At 41.0% G+C, this 27,506-nt stretch overlaps 2 protein-coding genes across 2 annotated transcripts in view; one reads left to right on the top strand and one right to left on the bottom strand.

Moving 5' to 3' along the window:
- The window catches only part of fermt1 (FERM domain containing kindlin 1), a 94,038-nt gene extending 91,041 nt beyond the window's left edge, over positions 1 to 2,997 (top strand). The window contains exons 14-15 of the mRNA XM_043696578.1: positions 1,228 to 1,369; positions 2,736 to 2,997. Of these exons, the coding sequence (XP_043552513.1) occupies positions 1,228 to 1,369; positions 2,736 to 2,909 (316 nt within the window). The 3' untranslated portion in view covers positions 2,910 to 2,997. The remainder of the gene's footprint in view (positions 1 to 1,227; positions 1,370 to 2,735) is intronic.
- A 7,408-nt stretch (positions 2,998 to 10,405) lies between these two features.
- The window catches only part of crls1 (cardiolipin synthase 1), a 62,074-nt gene continuing 44,973 nt past the window's right edge, over positions 10,406 to 27,506 (bottom strand). The window contains exons 4-7 of the mRNA XM_043696577.1: positions 19,099 to 19,184; positions 18,138 to 18,206; positions 15,118 to 15,209; positions 10,406 to 10,672 (exon numbers count right to left, since the gene is read on the bottom strand). Coding sequence (XP_043552512.1) covers positions 10,582 to 10,672; positions 15,118 to 15,209; positions 18,138 to 18,206; positions 19,099 to 19,184 — 338 coding nt within the window. The 3' untranslated portion in view covers positions 10,406 to 10,581. The remainder of the gene's footprint in view (positions 10,673 to 15,117; positions 15,210 to 18,137; positions 18,207 to 19,098; positions 19,185 to 27,506) is intronic.

The raw sequence follows: 27,506 nt of genomic DNA, 5'->3' as shown, positions 1-27,506 counted from the left end.
TTTGAGTGGTTTTTGTTTTAAAACTTAATTCTCGCAACTGATCTCAAAAATAATCAACAACTCGTGATATACCTGGACCCCTCGAAGCGCTTGAAATGGAAAAATGAGGACACAGTGCGAGGACATCAATTGTAGGATGTTGGACAGTGGAGAGGCAGGAAGAGAAAATAACCATAAGCGGAAAGAACAGGAAGATGATACAAAGAACAAACCTTGGGAGAAACTAAAAGATACAGTCAGAAGTAATTGTTGGGGAACAGAGCAGAAGATTGGTGTGAAACAGGAGGATGAACTGACATGAAGCTTCAAAAACAAAGTCATTGTACTTTTTAAAAATAATGACAAGATAGGTCAGATGAGGAAAATCATTCATCTCTTCATTTCTCATTGATTCAGAAAGACTCTTTTATCACCTTGTTAAAAACTTAGGACCTCCCAATTCCTTATGTGTTGACACAAGCACAGTTTACAAAGCCAGACTTAGACCTAATTTGATAAGAAATTTGAACTGTTAGGTCTGCAGTGAATAGAAGTAGTAATCCAAAGTATTTGCAATTACCTTTTTACTGTCACACTTTGCACCAGACGTTATGTAGACTCTCCAGCAAGCATTCTTTTAGAAGAGAAAAAGCTGGAAAACACAATGCTGTGTGAGCACATAATCAAATTTGTTTGCACGAAACTGTACTTTGTACAGATTATACAGAATACAAAATGTGATTTTTGAATCCACATTTAATTTAGAAGTAGGCAACAAACGTCGAGGATGCACATCTGCTTCAGCCCAATCAGCTTCTGACAAGCTGATGACGTCAAAGTCCAGCAGCAAGCATGCACTTGCCAAAACTGGCAAGAATTCCTTCAGATTTTCCAATGTTGTGCGAAAGGAAATTTCAGCTCATGCGAGACGGATGTTAATCAGAATTCCTTGCGATTCTTTCCATACACAAACAATAATCCCTATCTAAATCTACTCATTTTGGCCTCATTAAATGTTGAACTCCTTCCAGAGTACTATTGTAATGTATCCTCGGTCCACAAATAACAGGGTTATGCCTTAAAACAAAACATCTAGACAGTCTGTTGCCAAGAAAGAGGTTTACTGCGGTGTCTTTATGTTTGTTATTATCTTCCTGCTATTAAAAATGTCACTTGTTTTAGAGTTTTAAAACAAAAACTGTGGCCCTTATTTAAATTCAACTGTTTCCCAACATCACCTTTTTACAGATTCAGAGGAACCAAGAAAGATGAACTGTTAGGTGTTTCCTACAACCGATTAATAAGAATAGATATGGCCACGAGAGATCCTATCATAACATGGAGATACAGCAACATTAAACAATGGAAGGTCAACTGGGAAATCAGACAGGCAAGTTACAAGTTACCCTATAATCTCTCAGTTTCAAAAATAAAAGGACACCATTTATTACAGAACAAACCAGTGCAAAGACTACCTATCAATAAGTTATTGATATTCTACTGCTTGGAGACAGAATAGTATGTACAAGAGCTTTGGGAGAACAGGAACTCTTTTTTTCTATTGTTCACTCTATACAAAAACATCTTGAGTTTTAACTGATCAAAATTACAGAGTATTTTGTACAGTCCTCCTCCTCTGTCATCTTTTTGAGCGATCTTTTACAGAGATGTATTTTAAAAGTACAGGTTTTCCATATAAATCCAACATACTTTACTGCCTGCCTCTTCATGAATTACATTTTTAAATCTGTCAATGGAAAGAAAAAGTAATGGAGGCAAGGGCAGATTGGATTGGGCAACAAACATTGATCGAGCCATCCTGAAAAAAGATAGTTTTAGGAAGTACTTGAAGCTCAGGGAACGAGAGCATCACACAAGTTGCTATCTCTGCAAATCTGTTTAATTTACATTTGAAAATATAACTCTCACTGCAGCATGACATTTAGGGATAAATCACACTCCCAGATTGTAATTTTTTTTTTTGTAGACATTAAGAAACAGAATTCAGAACTTTTAAGCACTACAGATATTTCTGAAGTTCTACAAAACATGGATGATTTTGAAACAGCATTGGCTCAGTCTGATAAAACAGCTGAATAGTTCAAGAAGCCACCAAGATCCTTAAGCAGCAGCATGGTGGCTCAGTGGTTAGCGCTGCTGCCTCACAGCACCAGCATCCCAGGTTCGATTCCAACCTCAGGTGACCGTGTAGAGTTTGCACTTTGTCTGCGTGGGTTTCCTCTGGGTGTTTCGGTTTCCTCCCACAGTCCAAAGGTGTGCAGGCAGGTGAATTGGCCATGCTAAATTGCCCATTGTGTTAGGTGCATTAGTCAGAGGGAAATGGGTCCGGGTGGGTTACTCTTCGAAGAGTAGGTTTTTGTGTCCTTTCACTTAATGACTATGAGATTCCTAGTTATACAATCTTTACATAACTCAGTTTCCATTCATGTTTTTTGCAGAATATGCTAAATTGCTCATAGTATCTAGGTGGATAGGCCGGGGAAATGCAGGGTTACACGGATAAGGCAGGGAAGAGGTCAGTGTGGGCGGACTAGCCTACTTTCACACCATAGGGAATCTATGATTCTATAACTAGGAGCAGCCACATTTCCTCAGTGATGGCAATTATTGCAAAATTCTTAACGCTAGGAGACAGTGCCATCTGCTGGAGAGCTACAGAACCTACTTATATTCTTAAAATGCATCATTGCAGGGTGATCTCAAGTATGCAAATAATCCGTCATTTTTATTTTCAGGTTGAAATTGAATTTGATCAAAGTGTGGCAATAGCACTCACCTGTCTAAATGCAGACTGCAAGATTGTTCATGAATACATTGGCGGCTATATTTTTCTGTCCACACGTTCCAAGGATCAAAATGAGACCCTGGATGAAGAACTATTCCATAGACTTACAGGTGGTCAAGAGTAACGTAACAACAACAACAGAGAATCTGAACCGTGGAGCATCATTATCTTAGATAGTTATTGCTAACAGCCCAAAAGTAACTATAAAACCAAGCTATTTGCAGCAAGCAGCATTAACTATCTACAATGAAAATTAAATTCTATTCATGCATTATTGTATTTTTTTTAATGTATACACATGTTCCAATTTGTTTTAAGACACCCAACCAGTAACAGTACTCAAGCATACTGCATATTAACATATAGCACTGGCTGGGTAATTTCATTGAACTTATTGAGCTCTGAATATTTGATTTATCTTTAACAAGGAAACAGTCACGATTTAATCATTTCTATGTTAACCTTAGAATGTACTTATCTGCATGGGAAAAGCTACTGAAAAGGTGAAAAATAAATGACCACAGAGAAACCACAGTGTACTCATTCCCATTGATCATCTTTAATAACTGGAAAATATTAACTAAGAAATACATTTTGGAATTTGCAACCTTATAGACCGCATTCAATTGTTGACAGATCTACAAGAGAATAAAATTTCCACCTGGTAATTCCCTGCTGGTCCAAACTGTATTTTTGGAAGTATTTGTTTTTGTTAGTCTGGCAGCAAAATGAGAGGGCTGTCTGTTCATTGGTGTTAGCATTGTAGCCATTCTCAAGATCAATGTTCCTTTATCCACCAGATACACTCCTGCCAATCTCTGAAGGCAGGAATCTGGCAATACAGCCTGAGTCCCAAAAGCGTGAATGACAGAAACATTTATTTACCAATCACCCATTCTCACACAGGCTGATACTGTTTGCTCCAAAGGATGATTCCTCACGTGCCAGTTTCCTCTGACCTTCCAAGACCTGGAGAGGAGTAGAAGCCTTGGAAAGTATTTTAGGTGGCCCATAAGCTCTGGCAGGAAGCAGGCCGAATGCCAAAATTCTTAACGCAGCAAGTTTGAAATCTTGGAAAAACTCATCCAGAATTCACACCAGAACTGCCCACATTTATCGAGGGAGAAACAAAAGTATTTAAACATTGAGCCATATGGTGTGTGCTATTTTCAGAACTGAAAGATCAATTTGGCTGTCTTGGGTCAGAGAATGTATTGTGATGCAGTGGCAGCTGATCAAGTAGAGGGAGAGAAGTGTAAATATAAAAGTATTAATTACAGCTTTAACCTTTTCCAAGATGAATATAAAAGCAGAAGTCATCTGAGACAGATTCTTGTTCAATAGGGGAATGGAGGGTGATGGGAAAAACACAGGAAAAGTGGGTGTGAATGCTGTGTCAGGCTTGAGGGGCCCAATGACCTACTCCTATTCCTATTTCTATTTCTTCCAATCTTATTGTAGTCTGAGCAATCTCATGGAACTAAAAACCCAATCAGGATTAGCAGAGACCTGAGAGCATTTGGTCTGTTTTGAGACATAACTAGGAATTGGACAGGAGACAGAAAATAGATCATGGGCCAAAACTCACCTCAAATTTCAGAGTCCAATATTTGTTTCAATGTTTTAGACTATGGCCAATTAATACCATCAAGTCACCATACTTTGGTGGGAATATGTATAAATCTTATTAAACCTCCATTCCATATGTTGCTCTCTAGCATTCTTTGGCATTATATTGAAACCAGAGTTGGACACCAAAACCACTTTGTTACAAGTAACTGACATAAACAGAATATTGGAAATACAGCACATTTATCAGATCTGTGGGGAAAGGACTGGTTAATGGAATTAATTATATGTTTCTTTCAAAGAGGTGCTATGTTCTGAACCATATCCTCTAAGATTGGACTTCCTGATTCCCTCCTTAACTAACAGTAGGCAGAGTAGCATCTATAATGACTTCTTCCAAGGATCTGTCCTTTGCTTCCTATTTCTCATCATCCTGCAGCCTGTTGGTGAAATTGTCTACTTCAGCACTAAATTTTGATTCCTTCACTGCTAAATTCTCAGTCAGCTTATCCACAACGTCATCAGCATAAATTACGTGTAATATTGAGGAGATTGAAGCAATTGCTTTTGGTTCCTGCTCCAGCTCCATCCCTCTCTCTGGCAACAGTCCAAGAGTAAACCAGTCTGCTTGCAACCTCAAGCTTATATTATATCCTGAGAAGAGCCATGAACCTTTTATAGTCCTGCCACAGCTGAGGCTGCCCACTTCGAATTCTGTGACATCACCTGCCTTTGTTCATTGGCTGCCAAGACCCTCAATAATGAACTGGTTATCCCTAGGCTTGAATAGTTCAATGTATTCCAGGCTGGTCTCCTACGTTGCTCCCTCTATAAACCTGGAAGCATTCAAAGCATCACAATCCAGCTCTTACACAAAGGTATTAAAGGAAATGGACCAACAGCATGTGTGGGGGGTTTGACCACAGATCAGCCACAATCTCATTACATGGCAGCCAGGCTCGAGGGGCTGAATGGCCTGCTCCTGTTCGTATGTTAATTTGCACCATGTCCCTGTCACCTGTGAACCATGTTCGCTCCTGTGTTCGAGTGAGGCAATACCTGGACTTTAAAGCTCCCACCCATCCACAGCCCCACCACTCCCTGTCTCCTTAATCTCCTCTACGCCCACAATCCTCCATGTCTGAAAGACTGTCAAGCAATATATAATTTTAAAAAAGGCAAGGGGTAACCCTCTCTCAGTTTTGCAGCCAAGTATGGTACTGACCCACAGCTAACACTGGCATTATCTATATTTGTTGCAACTGTTGTTGATTTTCCTATTATATAAAGGGCCCAATTGTACAAGTTATATTTTACTGAGTTTGAGGTGCATCAGGAATTAGGAGACAGCCAAATCATGATTTCTCATCCATAATTTAAAATTTACATTATTAGACCCCTCACTGAGACACGAACACAATTAAATCCAACAGGTTATCCTCAACTATAAAAGTGAGCGACAATCTTTAAAAAAAAGCTTTTTATACAACAAAGAAAAAAAATTCACGAAGGACACAGCAAAATCTAAATCAATTCTTCATGTCCCTTCCCTTATAAACTGTGTGTGTGTGTGTGTGTGTGTGTGTATATAGAGCAGTGGGGTCAGCTGTAGTGTGACATGAACCCAAGGTCCCGGTTGAGGCCATTCCCATAGGTACCGAACTTGGCTATCAGCCTCCGCTTGACCACTTTGTGTTGTTGCCTGTCCCGAAGTCCGGCTTGGTGGATGGTCACCCAAAGGTCCCGGAGGTCAAATGTCCCGGACCACTGAAGTGTTCTCCAACTGGGAGGGAACACTCCTGTCTGTTGATTGTTGTGCGGTGTCCGTTCATCCATTGCTATAGCCTCTACTCTGTCTCACCAATGTACAATGCCTCTGGGCATCCTTGCCTATACAGTATGAGATAGACAACATTGGCCAAGTCAGGTGAATACCTGCCACGTACATGGTGGGAGGTGTCCCCACGTGTAGTATTAGTATCCTTGTGGACACTCTGACACATCTTGCAGCGTCTGCTGTGACAGGGTTGTATGGCTTTCCAGGCAGTTTGCTGCAAACATTTGGTCGTTCTGATCACGTTACCAGCTTGCTCTTTTTGTCTGCCCTGCTTTCTCTCCATTTTTGACTTATTTTATGATGCACTCCTTTTCTGCTTTCCTCGCGTCTCACAAGACACAAAGGTTGGAAGAAATCAGGTTTCCTCAAGAAAGGTCCTCAGACACAAAGAGGAAACATTAAGAATACACCCACTCAGCTAACCTACTCAAAAGTTGGAAAGGGTACTGCAGGCGGAAACTGGAAAGGAATCAACTATGCAGTGAGGAAAGGCTTGTGGTGGTTGAGTGAAATTGGAAAGAAGCCAGTCGGGTCTCATCCTTCCTGTACTAGGATCATTCCAACTTCGCTGAGTTTTATTTCAGAAAAAGAATATTCAGCATAGTCTCAAATTTTTAAAAATTGCAAATTCAAAAACAATGTAAAATGATGTCAGGATGCACAGACTGGATAAGGCTCTCTTGAAACAGTAATTCCTCCACCTTGCCCTCTCATTGGGGTTTGGGGGTTAGCAAGGAGCTGCTGGAGAGATGGTGGAAAATCTCCATGCCTTTTGCAAGCAGCTTGTGCTCTGCCACTATCGTATATACGTAACGTTTCACAACTTTGACTCACAAATTATATTTTATGAAGAAATTCTCTATGTGGTTCTCTTGAGCACTAATGCAAAACACAAGCTGTTCACAGTTCAAGTTACCTTACCCACAATGTACTGGACAAAGAGGAGTCAAAACAGACTTGGTGGAAAGTTTTTTTTTAAAAAAAAAGTACAGGATAAAATAAATAATGACTTTTTAACAACTGTTGACCAGCACTAAAAGAAAAAGGAGCGTAGTCCAAATTTTCCTTTCAGAATGACAAGAGACCACAAATGATCACTCTGGCAGGAAGCCAAACAAAGAAACAACCAGAGGTAAAGGGAGCAGTACACTGGTATTGCTTGTCGTCTGGCAAGTTGTTATTCAACTTGTGAAAAGTTAGAAAGTAACAGGTCCAATTTTCCACCCCAACTACTGACCCATTTTATAATTTCCTTCAAAAATTAGAGCTCTGGTTTAACTAGAGGGGTGATGGTCTAATGATATTATTGCTGAACTGTTAATCCAGAGATTCAGCTAATTTTCCGGGGACCCAGGTTCAAATCCTGCCAGGGAAGATGGGAGAATTTGAATTTAGTGTATATCTAGAATTAAGTGTTGAATGATAACCGTGAATCCAATGCTGAAATTGTTGGAAAAACCAATCTAGTTCACTAATGTCATTTAGGGAAGGAAACTAACATCCTTACCTGGCCTACATTGTGACTCCAGACCCATAGCAATGTGGGTTCACTCTTAACTGCCCTCCGGGTAATTAGGGTTGGGGTACAAATGCTGGCCTGGCCAGTGACACCCAAATAAAAAATTTCTTTTAAAAACTAAGAGCTTGAACAACAAAGACCGGCACGTGGGTTTCAGTGTTCCCAGCTAGTAACACTTCAAAGCTCGCTAATTTAATCAAGATCACTTGATCTCACACAACTTTCGAATCCACCTTTGTAACATATAAATACTACTTAACATCAATTTTGCAGCAAGGGGTTGCTGAGACATCAGAAAACAGCCACAACTGGCCAATACAGTCCTGTCGAAGGGTCATCAGTGAGCGGAACTGTCACTTCTTATTTCTCTCCACAGATGCTGCCTGTCCCATTTCTGGCATTTTCTGATTTTGTTCATTTCTAAGGCTTAAACAATTTATATATCATTGACTCTCATATTTCAAATTGCAATGACACATAAGTAATGTCTATTAACAGGGAGTCGCGTGCCATCTAAAAAATTAAGTGAAAGTGATGACAAGAAAATATCATATGTTCAAATGACAAATGACCTTTGTGAACAAAGATTGAAACCACAGGATACTTACATTTGTCACAAATGCTTAGCAGATATTATAACCAAACTTCGTTATTGCATCGAAAGCTTTCTTTCACTATCAATAGTATAGACAGCCTAGATGCTCCATTTAATTTGCAGTGAATAACGTTATCACCATTTTGATCTTATACATTCTCCAAAAGATCGAAAGAGAAGAAACCAGGTTTTCAAAATTATAATTGCATCAACTAAAAATTCTGGCATGTCAAATTCTCAAAGTGGATTAGTTATGAGCGAGTGGTGAACAAAACACTGGAGTGCCTTCTGTAGCAAATTAGCTTCTCCTCAGATAGCAGGAAGATCATGCCAGTTTTTGACAATAATCATTACTCCTCTAAGGAGAGACACAAAAGAAACACAGACATATAGGGATGCAGCTACTGTCCCAGTTGATACACTAAAAGAATACAGTAGCTACTGGAAACTATGCCGACCAGCTATTACATACCTGCTTTCTTTCACTTACAAAGTACAGCTTTACATTTATGGGGAATAAAAAGTGAAGCTGGAAAAAGCACAGCAGGTCAAGCAGCATCAGAGGAGAAGGGGTGTCAACATTTCAGGTCAGAACCTTTCATCAGGACAGGGGGGATGAGTTCGGTGTTAGGACCACATATTTATCAAACCTGAACCCCTTGTATTTCATTCAAAAAGGTCCCTTTGCTGCAAAGAAAGTCACTCAGTTCTATAGGAGGTTCTTAAGAAGTCATATCGGACACGAAACGTTAATTCACAGATGCTACCAGAGCTGCTGAGTTTATCCAGCATTCTATGCTTATTATAAATATTTTTTTTTAAAAAACAAGTAGAGTTTGTAACAAACTAGCCTCAAGTTCCTTTAACATGGGACTGAAAAATTTACAGCTTAACTCCACAATTTGATCTCATCTCCTCTGGCTGTACTCTGTAAAGCTGATGAGTTGTTCTTGATTGTAGCCATCCTGTTCGCCTAACCTCCAACCATATTTCCACTGGCCCTCTGGATCACTCACAAAACTTCCATCTTCTTTGTCCCTGAACATGAGTTGCCACTCAACCCCTTTGTTCTCTACTCACTCCTGTCTATTTAGCACTGCAGCCATCTAACGTAGAGAATGAGCGAGAAGGGGTCATCCTGCCCAGTTTGCCAGTTTGAAAGCACTGTCCAACTGCTGACCTGTCACTTACCCCAAAGAACTGGTATTTTTTCTTCTCCAGTATTTTTTAAAGGACCTTTGGGAAGCTATTAAATCCCTTTTTCAAGTTGTGCAAAACAACTTACTGCATTAAAAAAAAACTTACAGGCTTCTGCTTTTAGGAATGTTTCTTTGCAAATCACAAAAACGAGGACATTTACCAAATCAATGCACCAACAAGTCTGAAAACTTGCCATAGTTCTCAGAGCAAGTTGGAAGCAACAGTACAAAAAGCACCACAGATACAAAACTATCCAAATAACTAAGACATAAAGTGCACCCAGAATAGAGGGAACAGTACTAAGGACAAAATGAAACAAAGTAACTACAACAAACTAAATATGGCATTTATATAAAAGGAAGCAAGCAACAGATAGGAAAAAAAATCTACAGTATACTGAGAAATTCAAGTGCAAGTCCACTCAAACACTCCAACCTCTTTCAACGACAGTGGAGCTTATGACTTAATGTGCAGTATTTAGGCTCTTTCTGGACTTCCAGCATGCTAGGCAAGGATTTTCTAGACTATTAAAACAAATGGGGAAAGCCAGTCTCGTGAATACATAACCAGAAAACCCTGGCCTGCAGCCTTAAAGGTAAAGACCACACGAACAGTACAAAAATCCCTTTGTGCAAAGCGGACTGGAAAGCTCCCATTCATAAAAGAATTCCTGACCTTTGACAAATATGCCATAAGCATCTACTCATTACATTAGCTGTCCCAACCCGTAACTGTTACATTATTTACAAGTATACTGCATAATATAATTAAAAGGAAACAAATGGATCTCAGCATTTAAGTGCTAGACTATATCATTTGGGTGCCATTCAATTGATTATCGCGCAGTATGTGGCTGAAACTCAATTATCTAAAGTGCAAATAAAATATTAAAACTAAATGTAAGAAATCTATAATTTTTCACTTTTATTATTAAATTGACAATGTTGTCAGAAAAAAGTCCATGTATCTACATTATTTTAATCAATGTCCTTTTCAGCAGAGAAATCAAGGTCCAGTCCTTCCTTAGCTCATTGCACGGTTTCAAAAAACACTGGACAATTATGAACAGATTTATCTCACTTCATCCGGTTTAAAACTTGCACTGTGCTTTTGCCGTGGAGGTAATAGCTGTACGCAGATGCCATTGTTGTCAATGCAGTAATGTACCTGAAATAACAAGGTAATACGATAGTCAGATTATCAATAGTCACTAAACGTTGCAGCAGAGTCAAAATTATTAACCTAGAACTCATGCAAGATCTCTTCAATTGTTTAGGAAGAGTCAACGACATGCTACATTTCTATACCACCTTCAATGGTTTGAAAATGCCCCAAGGCACATAAAAAGTGATAACAAGTCGATAGAGGAGACACTAGAACATTAAGCTTGGTCAAACACATGGATCTTAAGGTGTATCCTAAAGCAGGAAAGAGAGAAATAAACAATTGAAGAATGGCAGGGGATTAGGGAGGGATACTGAAGGGAAGTAAAAGTGTGAAATAATGTGATGGACACAAGAGAAGTTATATTAGAAGGAATACAGATCCCCGGAAAGCTGTAGGTGGTCACAATGCTTGAGAGAAGAGAGCTGTGGAGGGATTTGATTAGGAGGATATGAATTTTAAAGCTGAAACATTATTGCACCAGGAGCTAGTACAGGTCAGTGAAAACAAGGGAATATGGCATAAAAAGGAATGAACCACACTACTTACAGAGTAATAATTCTATAGCAAAGCATCTGTAAACTTGCACATGTATGGACACATGCAGAAGTCACCCTTGAAGTGATGGTTAAATAATGTTTGTATTGAATAAAGACAAGGTCAGCACTTGAGTGAAAGAGAAAACTGTACTCCAAACTTTCTGGCAACTGGATTCTTTTCCTTTAAAAGGTCACTTTCAGCTTTCAGAAAATGCATTATTTAAAAAAAAAACATTTAATAATGTAAGCACACTGACAGCTTGATTGTATTTTTGAAGCTGATCTGAAGGTTGCGCAGGTCAGTTTTAGTGACAGGCTGGGCTTTAACTGCAGGAATGTTACTGTGATGGTATGCTGTGCTGGAGACAGACTGCCCTATTGGTCTCCCTCTACCTGCAAAAACAGAGCAGCACTTGGACTTACTTCCAGAGCAATGCAACTCCTTGTTAAAAGGCATTTTTGGATTAACCAGCACTACCTGTTCCCCAAGCATTACGGTTCTGAGGCAGAGGTCCAAGTCCAGAATTACCATCTTTTCAGGTAGAAAGCTAACCTGCAGTCTCATTTACCCTCTTACATGGACATAACAGAATAAAACATCACTGCCTGGTTTTTCATTCTATAGAAATTAATTCCAGTGCTTCATGCACATGTTTTAGAGTCTTATTAGCTTATATTCATACTTTCAACAACCGATTTCCCTATGTCCTTTTCCTTCTCAAGCTCATTTAATAAAAACCTACAGGGTAACTTTTTCATGCAGAGGGTGGTATGTGTATGGAATGAGCTGCCAGAGGAAGTGGTGGAGGCTGGTACAATTACAATATTTAAAAGGCAGCTTGAAGGGAACATGAAGCGCTGTATTCTTCTATGTTCTATGTTCTATGTTCTATGTTCTATGATTATGATTAGATTAGATTAGATTCCCTACAGTGTGGAAACAGGCCCTTCAGCCCAACAAATCCACACCGACCCTCCGAAAAGTAACCCACCCAGACCCGTTTCCCTCTGACTAATGCAGCTAACACTATGGCCAATTTAACATGGCCAATTCACCTGATCTGCACGTCTTTAGACTGTGGGAGGAAACCAGAGCACCCGGAGGAAACCCACACAGACAGTCGTCCAAGGCTGGAATCGAACCAGGGTCCCTGGCGCTTTGAGGCAATGATGCTAACCACTGAGCCACTGTGCCGCCCAAACTGTCATCAGTCCAAATTAAAATAATGAACCAGTTTCACCAGTATAGATATTTGTGATTCAGATTTCCAGAACATTGATTAAGAGTTTGGAGAGATATGGGCCAAAGGCTGGCATATGGGACTAAATTAATTCAGGATATTTGATTAGCATGGATGAGTAGGACCAAAGGATCTGTTTCCATGTTGTACATCTCTATAATTTTATAACTCTATAACAAGGGCAGCAGGCGCATGAGAACACCACCACCTGCAAGTCCCCTTCCAAGCCACTCATCATTCTGACTTTGAAGTATCTTACTGCTCCAACACAGTCAGTGGATAGAAAATCCTGGGATTCCCTCCCTCTCAGAAATGTGGACATCCTGACACCACATAAACGGCGAAGGTTCAGGACAGCAAAGGTTCTGCCTCACCTTACACAGTCAAAGTCATACAGTACAGAAACAGGCTCTTCAGCCAACCAGGTCTATGCTGACCAACACCAAATTACACTAACCTCATTGATCTGCACTTAGTCCATAACCTACTGTGCCCTGGCATTTTAAGTGCTCATCCAGATGCTTTTTAAAAATGTTGCAAAAGTAGCTGCCTCTTCCACCCTCTCAGACAGCACGTTCCATATTTCTACCAACCTCTGGTTGAGAAAGTTTTCTCAGATCTCCTCTAAACCACTTGCGCCTATCCAGTCTCTCCTCAGACTTTTCATCCCATGCAACATCTTGATGAATGCCCTCTGCATGTTCTCCAGTGCAATCACTTTCTTCTGATAGCGTGGCAACTAGAACAGAACACACATTCCATCTTTGGTCTAAACAAAATTGCAACAAGACTCCCTTGCTCCTAAATTCTACACCCCCACTAATGAAGGTGAGCATCCATTTGCCTTCTTCACCACCCTGACCATCTGTGCTGACACATTTCAGGGATCTATGGATTTATAGACAATAGGTGCAGGAGTAGGCCATTCAGCCCTTCAAGCCAGCACCACCATTCATTATGATCATGGCTGATCACCCACAATCAGTATCCTGTTCCTGCCTTATCCCCATAACCCTTGATTCCACAATCTCTAAGAGCTCTATCCATCTCTTTCTGCAACATATCCAGAGACTTGGTCTCCACTGCCTTCTGGGGCAGAGCATTCCATACACCCACCACTCTCTGGATGAAGAAGTTTTCCTCAACTCTGTTCTAAATGGCTTAACCCTTATTTTTAAACTGTGTCCTCTGGTTCAGGACTCATCCATCGGCGGAAACATGCTTCCTGCCTCCGGAGTGTCCAATCCTTTAATAATTTTATACATACAAATTTGTACACCAAAGGCCTTTGTTCCTCAGTACGTCATAGGAACGTACTGTTAATTGCGTATTTTCTTCCTTTCTTGAACCTCCCAGGACTTTACCTTGCACTTATCTGGGCTAAATTCCATCTACCATTGTTCTGCTCAATTTACCAGCTGATCGATATCAGACTGCAGTCTGAAATCATCCTCTTCATTATCAACACCACCACCACCATTAATTCTCATGAAGTCTGCAAACTTACTCGTTATACCTTCTACATTTACATCCAAGTCATTAATGTACACAAAAAACAACAAGAATCCCAGCTCCATTCCCTGTGGTACTCCTGTTTGCACGCCAATTCTGGATCCAGTTTACTAACTCACCTTAGATACCTTGTCAAAGACTTTAGCAAAGTCATGTAAATCACCTGGACAACCAATCTTGGCTTCGTCAATAATGTCACATCCGTCCACTAAAATCACCATTTTTGCACCTATTATTTACATCATTCTGTATTAATACAGAGCATATGCAGAAGGATCTGCATTGAGTAATTCAGAAATTGGCAGTGGAGACTCGACATCAAGATGATCTGACACCAGCCTATAGTAGGATTTAACTACATTTACTTTGGTTATAAGCTTGGAAGTCTCCTGTGGCAGTGACCAATGTTGCTTAGACGAATCACCAGAAAGATAAATAGCCTATTCAAGATCAACAATTCCAAATGGACATTTGGTATTTAGAAAAAAGGCATGAAAATACTCATAGGCAAGAGTAGAAGAGGTGGAATGTTTAACTAATAAACACGGCACCACATGCAAGATAGATAATATCTACCTAGATATAAATCAGTACCTCATCCTGAAAGAGTTCCTCATGGACTAAATATCAAAGCAGAAATCCTAAAAACAAAATTGTCTGATTAAGTGGATGACTAATTGTAATTTATGGAGCAGGCCAATTTTCAAGAGTAATTGTGGTATCAGAATGGATTAATTGCTTGAATCCTATCCAGTAGTAAGTTCTATTCACCAAATTGTTTTGCTACTCTCTAATTATATCAAGATGCTTCTATTTGTTTATAGATCTATCCACATTATCACCACACTTCAACGTGGATCTTGCAGCCTTTGCTGTGTTTTGCCTCCTTTGCTCCTGAGTATGGGCAAGCAAATCCCTAACCTGGCACTGTTGGCACAGCCTACACCATATTCCCAATCCTGGGCATTTCTGCACCTCCAAATACTCTCCTCATAGGTTACTCGGTGCCTAGAACCACAACCACTCCAATCTTCCCCAACTCCTACATGCTATGCAAACAGTTCCTTTTAGTTGAAGTTAAGGGACATTTTACTGCAATGAAAGGTCTATAAATACACATATTCCTTATTTACATAATGTTTCAGGCAAATCTCACCATAAACAGTGAAGGAACACACTGTCCACGTACTGAAAAACTGGGGCTGCCAGTGATGCAGCCACGAGTACAAGTTGAACTGCTGTGTTAACCTGCAACATAAATGAAAGTCAATGGATTAAATTACTGCCAAATAAAATGTTATATTTAATATAGCAACAGTCTGGGGTTCTTTGTTTCAGTTTCACTATATTACGAGTTATGTCGTACAATCAGACCATGGTGCTGACATGCTGGTCAGTACTGGACATTATTCAGTAAAAGCCACACTGAAGGACTCAAATGTGCTGTGTGCAAAAAAAAAACTAAAATTGTCTCTCTCAGCACCAGGGTCCCAGGTTCAATTCCAGCCTTGGGCGACTGTCTGTGTGGAGTTTGCACATTCTCGTGTCTGCGTGGGTTTCCTCCCACAGTCCAAAGATGTGCAGGTCAGGTGAATTGGCCATGCTAAAATATCCATAGTGTTAGGTGCGTTAGTCAGAGGGAAATGAGTCTGGTGGGTTACTCTTCGGAGGGTCAGTGTGGACTTGTTGGGCCACACTGTAGGGAATCTAATCTAATCTAAAAACAACACAAAGTGCTGGAGAAATTCTACAGGTCAAGCAGCATCTGTAGAGAGAGAAACAGATTTAACGCTAAGTCTGATATGACTCCTCTTCAGATGTGAGAGGGTTGGAAAACTGTTTTATGTTGTGGACAGAGAAGAAACAAGTGGAACAATTGCGATGTGGTTCACAGCCAAAAACAGAGAGACTGCTAATGGTGATGAAGGGGGAGATAGTGCATAAACAAAGGTGTGAAAAGGAGAAAATGGGTCAATTCTGCTGAAAGCAAAGTTACAGCAGCAAGTGTGCACACGCATTTTTGTGCATGTGCACAGGGCGTAACAAAAATCAAGCACATAGAGGTCATTCTCTAAAATTATGGAATTCAACAATAATACCTAAAGGCTGTAAGATGCCTAAACGAGGTGCTGTTCCTCTAGCTTGCACTGAGTTTTGTTGGACCATTGTTGCAGGTCCAATACAGAAATGTTAGCCTAGGAGCACAGTGGTTTATTGAAATGGCTAGCAAATGGAAGGTCAAGGTCATTCCTACAGACAAAAGCACAGGTGTTCCCAAAAGCAGTCAGCCAATCTCTGTTTGGACTCATCAATTTGAAACAGACTGCATTTTGAGCAATGAATACCAAAGATTACATTAAAAGGAGTATAGGCAATACATTGTTTCACCTGGAAGGTACGTTTGAGGCCTTGGACAGTGAGGGAGGGAGGGATGAATGGGCAAATGTTACACCTTCTGCGATTGCGTGGGAAGGTGCCATTGAAGGGTGAGGGAGTGTTAGGAGTGAAGGAGAAAATGACTCAATGTCACAGAAGGAACAGTCCTTGGTGGAATGCTGACTAAGCATAGGTGGGGAGGATGTGTTTTATGGTGGCATCCTGCTGGAGGTGTCAGAAATGGCAATGGATGATTTTTGAATGCCGGGATGGAACATGAATTTGAGCAACGTGGTTTGAGAAATTTTTAAGCGGTAAGGTAAATCTGGATTTGTAAAATCAAAACATTCACCTTCCACAAGCAAACACTTAATCTATATTAGTCAATCTAACTAACTGATTGTTTGTCACGATTTAATGATCGTCTAAATATGTCAAGATGTTTGAATGGATTTAATGTTTCTCACATTTTGATGTCCTTCATATAACTACATATCTTATAGAATGAGCTGTAAATGTGATCAGTTTAAATCTTCAAAGAAATATTGTCACACCAGAACTGGAGGATACTAAACAAGAAAGTTAAAATAATCTCTACCTACTAACCTATCTGGGAATGAATGCAAACACTGTTGAGTATTATTTGCTGTTATGATACATAGAGAAATTACTTATGACTAACATCATTAAATCCTCTCTGCGGTAAGATGTCTAAGCTCCCAAGAAAACAGTATACTAGCAATAAATTGTGAAAACTCTAGCTTTCTTCCCCACGCAGTGTTACTGTTTTATTACATCTTGTGCACAGTACTAGCTACACTTGACTTTATACTGCACCATCATTAACAAGCAAAAATACTGGCAGTCCGATAGAGTCTGATAGTTCTGATAGAGTTAAAGGTCTGTTACAACATTTCAACAATTCCACGAAGATCTTATTTTCCCTTACAAGTAACTGTCCTGACACACAACATCAGGAAAGGAACACTGGTCACTCCAAAGAATTGGGAGGATGGTAAATGGGTCAAATTTTGCTGTCAATCCAAGATAAATAATTCATTCCTAAGCTCCACCAAATGCTCAACTCAGAATCAGCAACTGAAAAGACCTGTCTCAAATACTAATAAGATTCCACTTGGATATAAAACAAATAACACTCAGATCACTAGATTCCTTCATTCACCAAAATTCAGGTCAGAATATTAGCCATAATTGCTAAGCAGGAATAAGGCACAAGAAGTTTTTATAATAACTAATCTTCTTTTCACTAGAACCCTGCCAGCCACCATTTTGACTGCTCACTGTAGTTACATTGCTGAGGTTTCAGACAGAAGCTCACAATTATTGCAATTCAATAACCTAGGGCATCAATGGAATTTGATTTGCATGTTATCTTTAAGCATCATTGGATGAGCTGCTGCAGATTACCTACTCTGAAAACTGTTGTCTAATTTCCATCCTCACAACCTGCAACACCTTACTGATAAGCCAGCCCTACAATTCACCTGCTTGCTAGGAAACACTTCCTTTGGTGCCAGCAGGCAGCCTGCACTCTCACTATCAACTTGTAGGTGATAGCAAGCTGTTAGAAGAACAAATCTGTTTTTCAAATATTCCATCTGCTCCAAAACATGCAGGAGTTTAAAAGATACCCCTTAAAGCAAGTAAGTTGGAATAGCGCTTCACAAGCTACATTCACGAGTGACAATTAGACCTGCACGCAGTACATAGAAAACCGCAAGAATCAAACTTCCCTCATTACATGGAAAAGGGATCCAATAATTGAGAAATGCACCTTACCTTGCTGATAAATGTTGGTTTTAATCGTGCTGTGGCATAGCACGGGTTGAAATATTTGCTGAGAGTCCTCTACGAGAGATGAAAGCAGTTATTTAGTTGTATACAACCGATTTTACAAACTGAAACTAAGTCAAAAGGTTTCACAATGCAATATGGGTAAAGGAAGGGAGAAACAAGGAGGAAATTTTCTCATTTTTGTCTGCATACAAGTCACAAAGTATGTAACTTTATGGGAGCATGACAGACCAAAGCAAAGTGATTTCATATTGATATCAATGCTAACTTGCTAAAATATACTTTGGGGCAGAGGTTTAGGGTCAACTCAGTACAATTATCCCATTCTCCTGCAGTGTAGGGAAAAATCCTAGAAATGCTCCCAGCTGAAACACGCCACAGAGTGATCATGCTCACCTGGGACATCATTTGTAAGGTAGAGTTCAGATCATTCACAGTCACAAAGATTTCTCATTTATCTTTCCCTCTTTGCCACTCTCTCATAATAAGGTATGAAAGACATAATTTCATTTATTAGCTGCCTCCAAAGAATAAACCTAATAAACAACAATAAATTCATCCAAAAGGATGTATCAAATAGGATGAAAAAAAAAGAGGAAAAAAAAGTAAAAGAAAAGACTCAATCAGCACATGACAAAACAGAGCCTTTCAGACACACCTCTGATTTGATGAAAAACCTCAGCACTGAAAATGCAAGCCACCATGAAAGGGGGGGGGGGGCAAAAGGGAGGGTGGGTGTGGGTCAGGCAAGTGAATAAGGGCAGCTGGGGAAAGGACAGGCGAGCGCAAGCAGGCAAGTGCGGCACACAAGGGTGCAGGCTTGGGTAGGTGCCAGACAAAGCATGTGCTAGGCAGGCACCAAGCACATGACAGAGATGGTAGACCATCAGAGAGAAAGGGGAGAATAAGAGGGAGAAGTTAAAATGAGATAAACTTTGGTACTTACTGGCGGTGGAACCGTTCGGTATCTAATATAAAACCCAGCTGCAATCAAGGTGATATCTCGCATAAGGACCATAGCAGTTAGAGAAGCTGAAAAACAGAACAAATAAAATGGCTATTAGCTGGGGTTTGGGTCACAGAGGGGAATGCGGACATATTCAACAGTAAGAAGAGAAAATCTTATATACACACATCCTGGAAGGAGCAAACAAACATATTCTATTCTTAGTCCAAATGTTGTTCTGTCCTTAGCAGGAAGATGGTCAGTGTAGTTAATGTTTCAGGCTTCTCCAATTTTAATGGAGAGAGTTTTAAACCACATATTGTACACTTTAACTCATTTTTTTTCCCCTACCAACCAGAAAATAGTTCGCAATAAATGGAGAAAAAGCAAGAGGTGGACTTTGAAATAAACTTTAGAAATTATAAATATACGCAAGAGAGAAACTGAAAGGAACTCAGGTAAAAATGGAAATGTGTGAATAAATGGCATCACAAACTACTGCACATTTGAAGCTATACTGCAGTCACAAAGTTAGTCATTAAAATTGGTCTTGTCAGGAAGCTTTAAGGTGTGACAATTCAAATATTACTCTTTACTGTAAATTCATAAAGAACTTTCAATATGCCTAATACTATACATTTACCATAAATGGGATGCAGACATTTTAATGAACAACAGCTTCTGTGTTACCAGTGAAAAACCTCACCAATACAGCCACAAAGGGTGTAAATTTGCCAAGACATTTGGAAGTATTAATTGATCAGAAGGATAATAAATAGCATCTTCGCATGAGAAATAGAAAGTAAAGCATGCGTGGTGCAAGTTAGAATATTAGGTGTTTAAAATGAACAAATGCAAATCCACACAGAACCTTCAAATGGATGCAAAAAGTGCAACTTGATTGTTGTCATGAACAGTAAATAACATATTCTAACCACAGAGAATATGTTAAGAGATATAAAGAGATATTAGGGGAGATGATATTAGGTATTATACATTAGGCTGGCATGGTGGCTCAGTGGTTAGCACTGCTGCCTCACAGTGCCAGGATCCCAGGTTCAATTCCAGCCTTGGGTGATTTCACCACAAATAACAGAATCACAAAAATGAACCAAAAACATGAGCTAGTGCCCACTATTTTAGTCCCAATTCAATAAAGCCAGAAGCTAAGTGTTAGAAACCATAGAACTGAAGAAAATTCTATTATATTTCCACAAGTATTGAAAGCATTGCTTAAGAAAGAAAAATGCCAATAGAACTGTAATGAAACAAAGGACTGAAAGAACTGCTGATGCTGTAAATCAGAAGCAAAAACAGAAATTACTGGAAAAGCTCAGTTGGTCTGGCAGCATGTGTGGCAAGAAATCAGAGTTAACATTGCAGGTCCAGCAACCTTTCCTCAGAACAGCTTCTGAGGAAGGGCCACTAGACCCAAACCGTTAACTGAGAGTTCTCTCCACAGATGATGAGAGAATGGACAATTCAATCCGTTCAACATGCAGTCTTATCCACTGAAAGTGAACAGCCACTTGTATTACTGATCCAAAATGGAGGCCTTTAGTATTTAGGGACGTTATCAGCATCCCACACAACATTTTTAATGGTGCTCTACACTGTGATCTCACCCTTGTGGCTTCAATTAAAATAAACTGTTAGAAAAGTAGCAGCATTGACTTAATTTTAGTTTTACACTGCAGGACCAGCAAGTACAATTTCTTGATGAACGTTTGTCTGACCATCAACCAAATCAAAGCAAGTTCTAAATGTGGAAGGAACTTCACAAATAAGGATATGTCTGGTGTTTCCTGGAATTCTTCAACGTAAATGCTCATGGAATAGTTCTTAAAGTGATTGACATTTTTACAAGTTTACATGGAAGCCTGGAAGGATATTAGCAATGGACTGTTCGGGTTTAGTTGTCTTTCTATGGTGAACTTATCATCTTATGATCTTTGTTATCTTTATGCCAAGGCCAAGTTGCAAACAATGATGGTAATCCTGTCCAGAAAATGTCAAGATGTGGTTGTTAAATAATGTGATTAAAGCAAGTGCGGTGGTTAAATAATGTGGTTAAACAAGCTGTGATAAGGACAAAAGCAGTTAGGCATCTGACAAACTTAATCATGGTCTGCCTCACACCTAATGCTGAAACAGCAATTACAGCACATTGTGGTTTATAACATGTGTTAAAGTTTAAGAATCAGATCATTATGTTTTGAGGTTAGTTAATGGTCTAACTATATGCATCAAGCCTTGGGGGGAAAAAAATGTGGTTACAAACCTTATAACATGTTTAGAATTTGTTGAACTAGGAAATGCTAGTCAGAATTATGACCTTTGGACTCTTTTTGCAAGAACTGTTCACTTGAACAGACAAAATCTGCAGAGTTCCACAGGTTGAAATATAGAGAGATTATAATATGAGACTAAACCAATCAGGTGAGAGAGTTTGGAATATGCCATCAATCTCATCCACTGGAAAAGAGAGGAGGATAAATGGTGAGGTGTTTTGAGACATTGAAAGAAAAATCAAAGGTCATCAATCAACAGAACATGGAGAGACAATGCCACAGCTATTGAGGAGGCAAGGGCTGAGTCGTGGAAAACAAAGCTGTATACTACTGATTAGAATCAAAGGTACACAGCACAGAAACTGATCCTTCAGTCCAACTCACCCATATCGACCAGATATCCTAAATTAATCTTGTCCCATGGGCCAAATGCTGACCAATATCCCTCTAAATCTTTCCTGTTCACGTACCCATCCAAAAACCTTTGAAATGTTGTAATTGTACCAACCTCCAACACTTCCTCTGGCAGCTCATTCCATACATGCACCACCCTCTGCATGAAAACGTTGCTTCTAAGGTCATTTTTATATCTCCATTATGTACACCATAGTTGATCTAACTTGTGAATAAATTAGTTATTGTTTGTTCTGGACCAGACCAGACCAGACCCCCCCTCAAAATATATTAAGAAGGTAGCCTAGACCCGATCTTTTTCTTATTGTAAAGGGAAATATCAGATATCTCACAGACTACTCAGCACCTGTCTCCCAATCTCTTTTTAAAAGAAACTAGAAAAACAACACACCTCTTAAAGCCACAGCATCGTCACACGTCACTCACGAACATAGTTTGTGGATGTAGGTTTGCTCGCTGAACTGGAAGGTTCATTTTCAGATGTTTCATCACCATACTAGGTAACATCAGTGAGCTTCTGGATGAAGCACTGGTGTTATGGCCCACTTTCTATTTATGTGCTTAGGTTTCCTTGGGTTGGTGACGTCATTTCCTGTTTTTTTCTCAGAGGGTAGTACAGAGGAACCTCGATTTACCCGAATTTTGGACTATCCAAAGAAGATCTCCAGGTCCCGATAGAAACATTACATCAAAGAGATGTTACCAATACTGATCGCGTCTTTTGTTTACAATGATTTCAAGTAAATTCAGCTTACTGAAATGTTGCTGAGATCAGTCCTGGACATCGATGGGAGCCCAGGCACCGAATCCAAATTACAGACCTCCCACCCTCTCTCTCTCTCCCCACACTTTCCCTGGAGTTCTACACAGGGATGTACCCTAAAGCCCCCTTCCCCAGGTAATCTCTCCAACATTGTCCTGTACAGGGCAAAGGTGGAACCTGTCAAAAAATTGCAGTAAGAAGTTGTGTGTGTGGCTGTGTATATGTGCTATTTTGAGACTCACTCCCCCAAAGGCACCAGCAATCTTGTTGGTGTCTAGTCCAGCTGCCCCAGAAGGAAGGGGGGGCGGGCAGAGGGCACGGTGGCAGGAGCACGCAGAGCGGATGGGTAGGAGTGCAGGTGGACAGGGGTCTGGGGTGCAGATGGTGGGTGGGGATGGACAAGGTGGCAGGGGTGGGGCTCATGCGGGGTGTGCTGCTGCCTAGTCTCCTGAATGGGGAGCGGATGTTGCAAGTGCTCGCTGTGTCAATCCCATTGAATTGATTGCAGGGGGGGGGGGGGGGAGCACTTCAGCAATGCAGCAGGACCCTTACACACAAGTGTGTGTGTCTGCTCAGAAACAAACCCTGAGAGAGAGGGAGGGAGCAAGGCAGGCAGAGCAAGGAAAAAGGAAACTTCAGAAAACTCAGAGCCCATAGAAGAGGTATTGAATCAATGAACCAAATAATCAATTATCCGAACAAAATACTACCCACTCATCCTGTTCAGATAACCGAGGTTCCTCTGTAGTTGTTGTTTTCTCCTTTTTTGTGAACAGGATATGCTTCTAACATGCCACACTTCAATGGATTACCCAAAATTCACATACCAGCAGTCCCCTCAGACCCATACTCTCACTACCTGGAACACCAACGTACAGATTAGCCAAGGAACTACACCAAAGACGAAAACACTTAATACAAGACTCACATCACTCCATCCAAGAATTCCTGAAGACCAAAGCCACCAAGATAGAAGAGGATGAATAATGGTCTCCTTTGACATAACAGCCCTGTTCACATTCATCAACATCAACCTGGCTGAAGAAACACTGACGACACTATTAGAAGAACCAAAGACACATACATCAAACACCACCAACTTCATCAGCATCAACATCGTCAAGGTAGTGGACCTATACCTTACCACTCACTTCACTTTCAATAACAAAACCTACAGACAAACCAGTGGAACACCTATGAATCTCTGACATCAGGGTTCTTAGCAGAGGCAGGAATGCAGAGACTTGAACAAACAACTCTGCCAACCATCCAATCCAAACTTTGGGTCCACTACGTGGATGACACCTTTGTCATCACTAGATTAGATTAGATTACATTACAGTGTGGAACAGGCCCTTCGGCCCAACAAGTCCACACCGACCCGCTGAAGCGTAACCCACCCACCTACATTTACCCCTTACCTAACACTACGGGCAATTTAGCAAGGCCAATTCACCTGATCTGCACATCTTTGGACTGTGGGAGGAAACCGGAGCACCCGGAGAAAGCCCACGCAGACTCCACACAATCAGTTGCCTGAGGTGGGAATTGAACCCGGGTCTCTGACACTGTGAGGCAGCGGTGCTAACCACTGTGCCACCATGCCGCCCACCAAACGAAACTAATTAGAGAAAACCTTCAAGACCATCAATAATATCCTTACTGGCATAAAATTCAAAACAGGAGGAAAACAACAACAAATTGCCATTCCTGGATGTCACAGTAGAGCTAACAGCCAGTGGAGAACTTCAAACCAGCGTCTACAGGAAAACAACACACACGGACCAAATACTGAACTACAGAAGCTATCATCCCAACACCCACAAACGAAGCTGCATTGGAACATTATTTCAACGAGCCACCAGACACTGCAGCACAGAACAATTATGAAGAGCAGAGCAAAATCACTTATACAGTGTATTCAAAAAGAACAGGCACCCAATGAACACAGTTTGCTGATTTCTCAGCAACAAACCCAAACAAGCAGACAAAACACGTCCAGAAACCCTAACCACTTTCCTCCTACATTGAAGACATCTCGGAAATGACTGCCAGACTACTCAAACCTTTTGGCATCATGGTAGCCCACAAACTCACCAAAATTCTAAACACAGCAGCTAATTAACTTAATAGACCCTATACAGACAACAAGCAAAATTAATGTAATTTACAAAATGCCTTGCAAGAACTGTAGCAAACACCACATTGGACAAACAGGCAGTAAACTAGCCACCAGGATACATGAACATCAAATAGCCACAAAAAGACATGACCCACTATCGCTAGTATCATTACATACAGATGAGGAAGGACAGCACTTTGACTGGAAACATCCATCCTAGGACAAGCCAAACAGAGACACGCACAAGAATTCTTAGAGGCATGGCATTCCAACCGGAACTCGATCAATAAAACACCGACTTGGACCCCATCTACTACCCGCTGAGAAAAAGAACAGGAAATCTCATCATCAACCCAAGGAAACCTAAACACATAAATAGAAAGTGGGACATAACACGAGCGCTTCACCAGAAGCTCATTGATGATGTTAACTAGTAGGGCGACAAAATGTCTGAACATGAACCTCCCAGCTCAGCAAGCAAACTTACACTCAGAACCTCAACCCGAGCTACAAAACTTGTCAAAACTCGCTATCATAGTCTCTGTCTGTTAAGGTTTCTTGTGCCACAGAGGTGATGTCCCTACGTCTGTGCCAGGAGCCCAGGTTCAAGTCCCACCTAAGAGAGGTGGTGAGCAATATGATCTCTGATTGATTAGAAAATATCTAATCTGTATCTGTGTACTCCTTAAAATAAGTCACGGATGACTCAAATCTAAACCTGTTGAAGCAATTATACTGAAGTGCTTAGTATTAAGGTAGCTGAAGAAGCAGAGACTTCGACTTTTTAAAACAGCAGTATAAATTGGTGGCTCACCAGCTTGTCAAGGGCAATCAAAGATGGGTAACACTGGATTTGCCTTTAATGCTCATGTGCTCAGACTTCTTTCAGAAGTTTTTTTTAGATTACATTACAGTGTAATCTACATTACAGGACCTGGCCCATATCCCTCAAAGTGCAAGTGAGTACTGCTGATGCTGGAGATTAGAGTCAAACGCGTGGTGCTGGAAAAGCACAGCAGGTCAGGCAGCATCCAAGCTGCAGGAAAAATCAATGTTTCGGGCAAAAGCCCTTCATCAGGAATGAGACTGGGAGCCCGGGGGGGTGGTGGAGAGATAAATGGGAGGGACTGCGGAGGAAACCCACGCAGACACGGGGAGAACATGCAAACTCCACACAGTCAGTCGCCTGAGGCGGGAATTGAACCCGGGTCTCAGGCGCTGTGCCACCGTGCCGCCCATAAATTGTACAGTCAGAGATGTACAGCACAGAAACAGACTTGTCTAACTTGTCCATGCTGACCAGATACCCTAACCTAATCTAGTCCCATTTGCCAGAACCTGGCCCATATCCCTCTAAGCGCAAGTGAGTACTGCTGATGCTGGAGATTAGAGTCAAACGCGTGGTGCTGGAAAAGCATAGCAGGTCAGGCAGCATCCAAGCTGCAGGGGAAATGAGGAAGCTGGAGAAATCTGCATTCTTCCCTTGTGGTTGGAGGGTACCGAGACGGAAGATGAGGAGTTCTTCCTCCAGGCGTCGGGTGGTAAGGGAGTGGCGATAGAGGCGGCCCAGGATCTGCATGCCCGCAGCAGAGTAGGAGGGGGAGTTGAAGTGTTCAGCCATGGGGTGTTGGGGTTGGTTGGTGCAGGTGTCCCAAAGATGTTCTCTGAAGCGCTCTGTGAGTAGGCATCCTGTTTTCTCAATATAGAGATCGCATTGGGAATTGAAGGATCTCAGGGAAAGTACCGGGGAAGGTTGAGTAGACTCCAGTAGGGAGTCCTCCCTTACCCACTGAAGCTCTCTGGGAAACTTCAACACAACTGCAACAAGGACAGACGCTCCCTGCTCCTTACCTTCCTTGAGGATGGGTTACTAAATTTGCGAATGATACTAAGGTAGGCAAGGATGTGGATAGTGCCAAAGGATGTTGTGGGTTACAGAGAGACATATATAAGATGCAGAGCCGGGCTGACAAGTGGCAAATGGAGTTTAATGCGGTCAAGTGTGAGGTAGTTCACTTCGGAAGTAGTAACAGGAATGCAGAGTACTGGGCTAATGGTAAAATTCTTGGCAGTATAGAGAGATAGCGTTGTCCTGGTACATAAATCCATGATAGTTGCCCACCCAGGTTGATAGGGTTGTTAAGGCGGCATATGGTGTTGGTGTTTATTGGTAGGGGGACTGAGTTTTGGAACCACGAGGTCATGCTTCAGCTGGACAAGATACTAAGGCCGCACCTGGTCTATTGCGTGCAGTTCTAGTTACCGCATTACAGGAAGGATGTGGAAACTTTGGAAAGGGTTCAGAGGAGATTTACTAGGATGTTGCCTGGTATTGAAGGAATGTCTTATAAGGAAAGGCTGTTTTTGTTGGAGAGGAGAAGGTCAAGAGGTGACTTAATGGAGACGTATAAGATAATCAGGTGGTTAGACAGGGGGGACAGTGAGAGCCGTTTCCCTCGGATGGTGAAGGCTAACACGAGCGGACATTGCTTTAAATTGAGGGGTGATAGATTTAGGACAGATAGAGTCATAGAGATGTACAGCACAGAAACAGACCCTTCTGTCCAACTCGTCCAAGCCGATCAGATATCCCAAACCAATCTAGTCCCACCTGCCAGTACCTGGCCAATATCCCTCCAAACCCTTCCTATTCATATACCCACCCAGATGCCTTTTAAATGTTGCAATTGTACTAGCCTCCACTACTTCCTCTGGCAGCTCAGTCCATACACGTACCACCCTCTGCGTGAAAAAGTTGCCCCTTAGATCTCTTTTATATCTTTCCCCTCTCACTCTAAACCTATGCCCTCTAGTTATG

This window comes from Chiloscyllium plagiosum, chromosome 9 (genome assembly GCF_004010195.1).
Source record: "Chiloscyllium plagiosum isolate BGI_BamShark_2017 chromosome 9, ASM401019v2, whole genome shotgun sequence".
Lineage (NCBI taxonomy): Eukaryota > Metazoa > Chordata > Chondrichthyes > Orectolobiformes > Hemiscylliidae > Chiloscyllium > Chiloscyllium plagiosum.
This window is presented reverse-complemented; position numbering and strand designations above follow the sequence as displayed.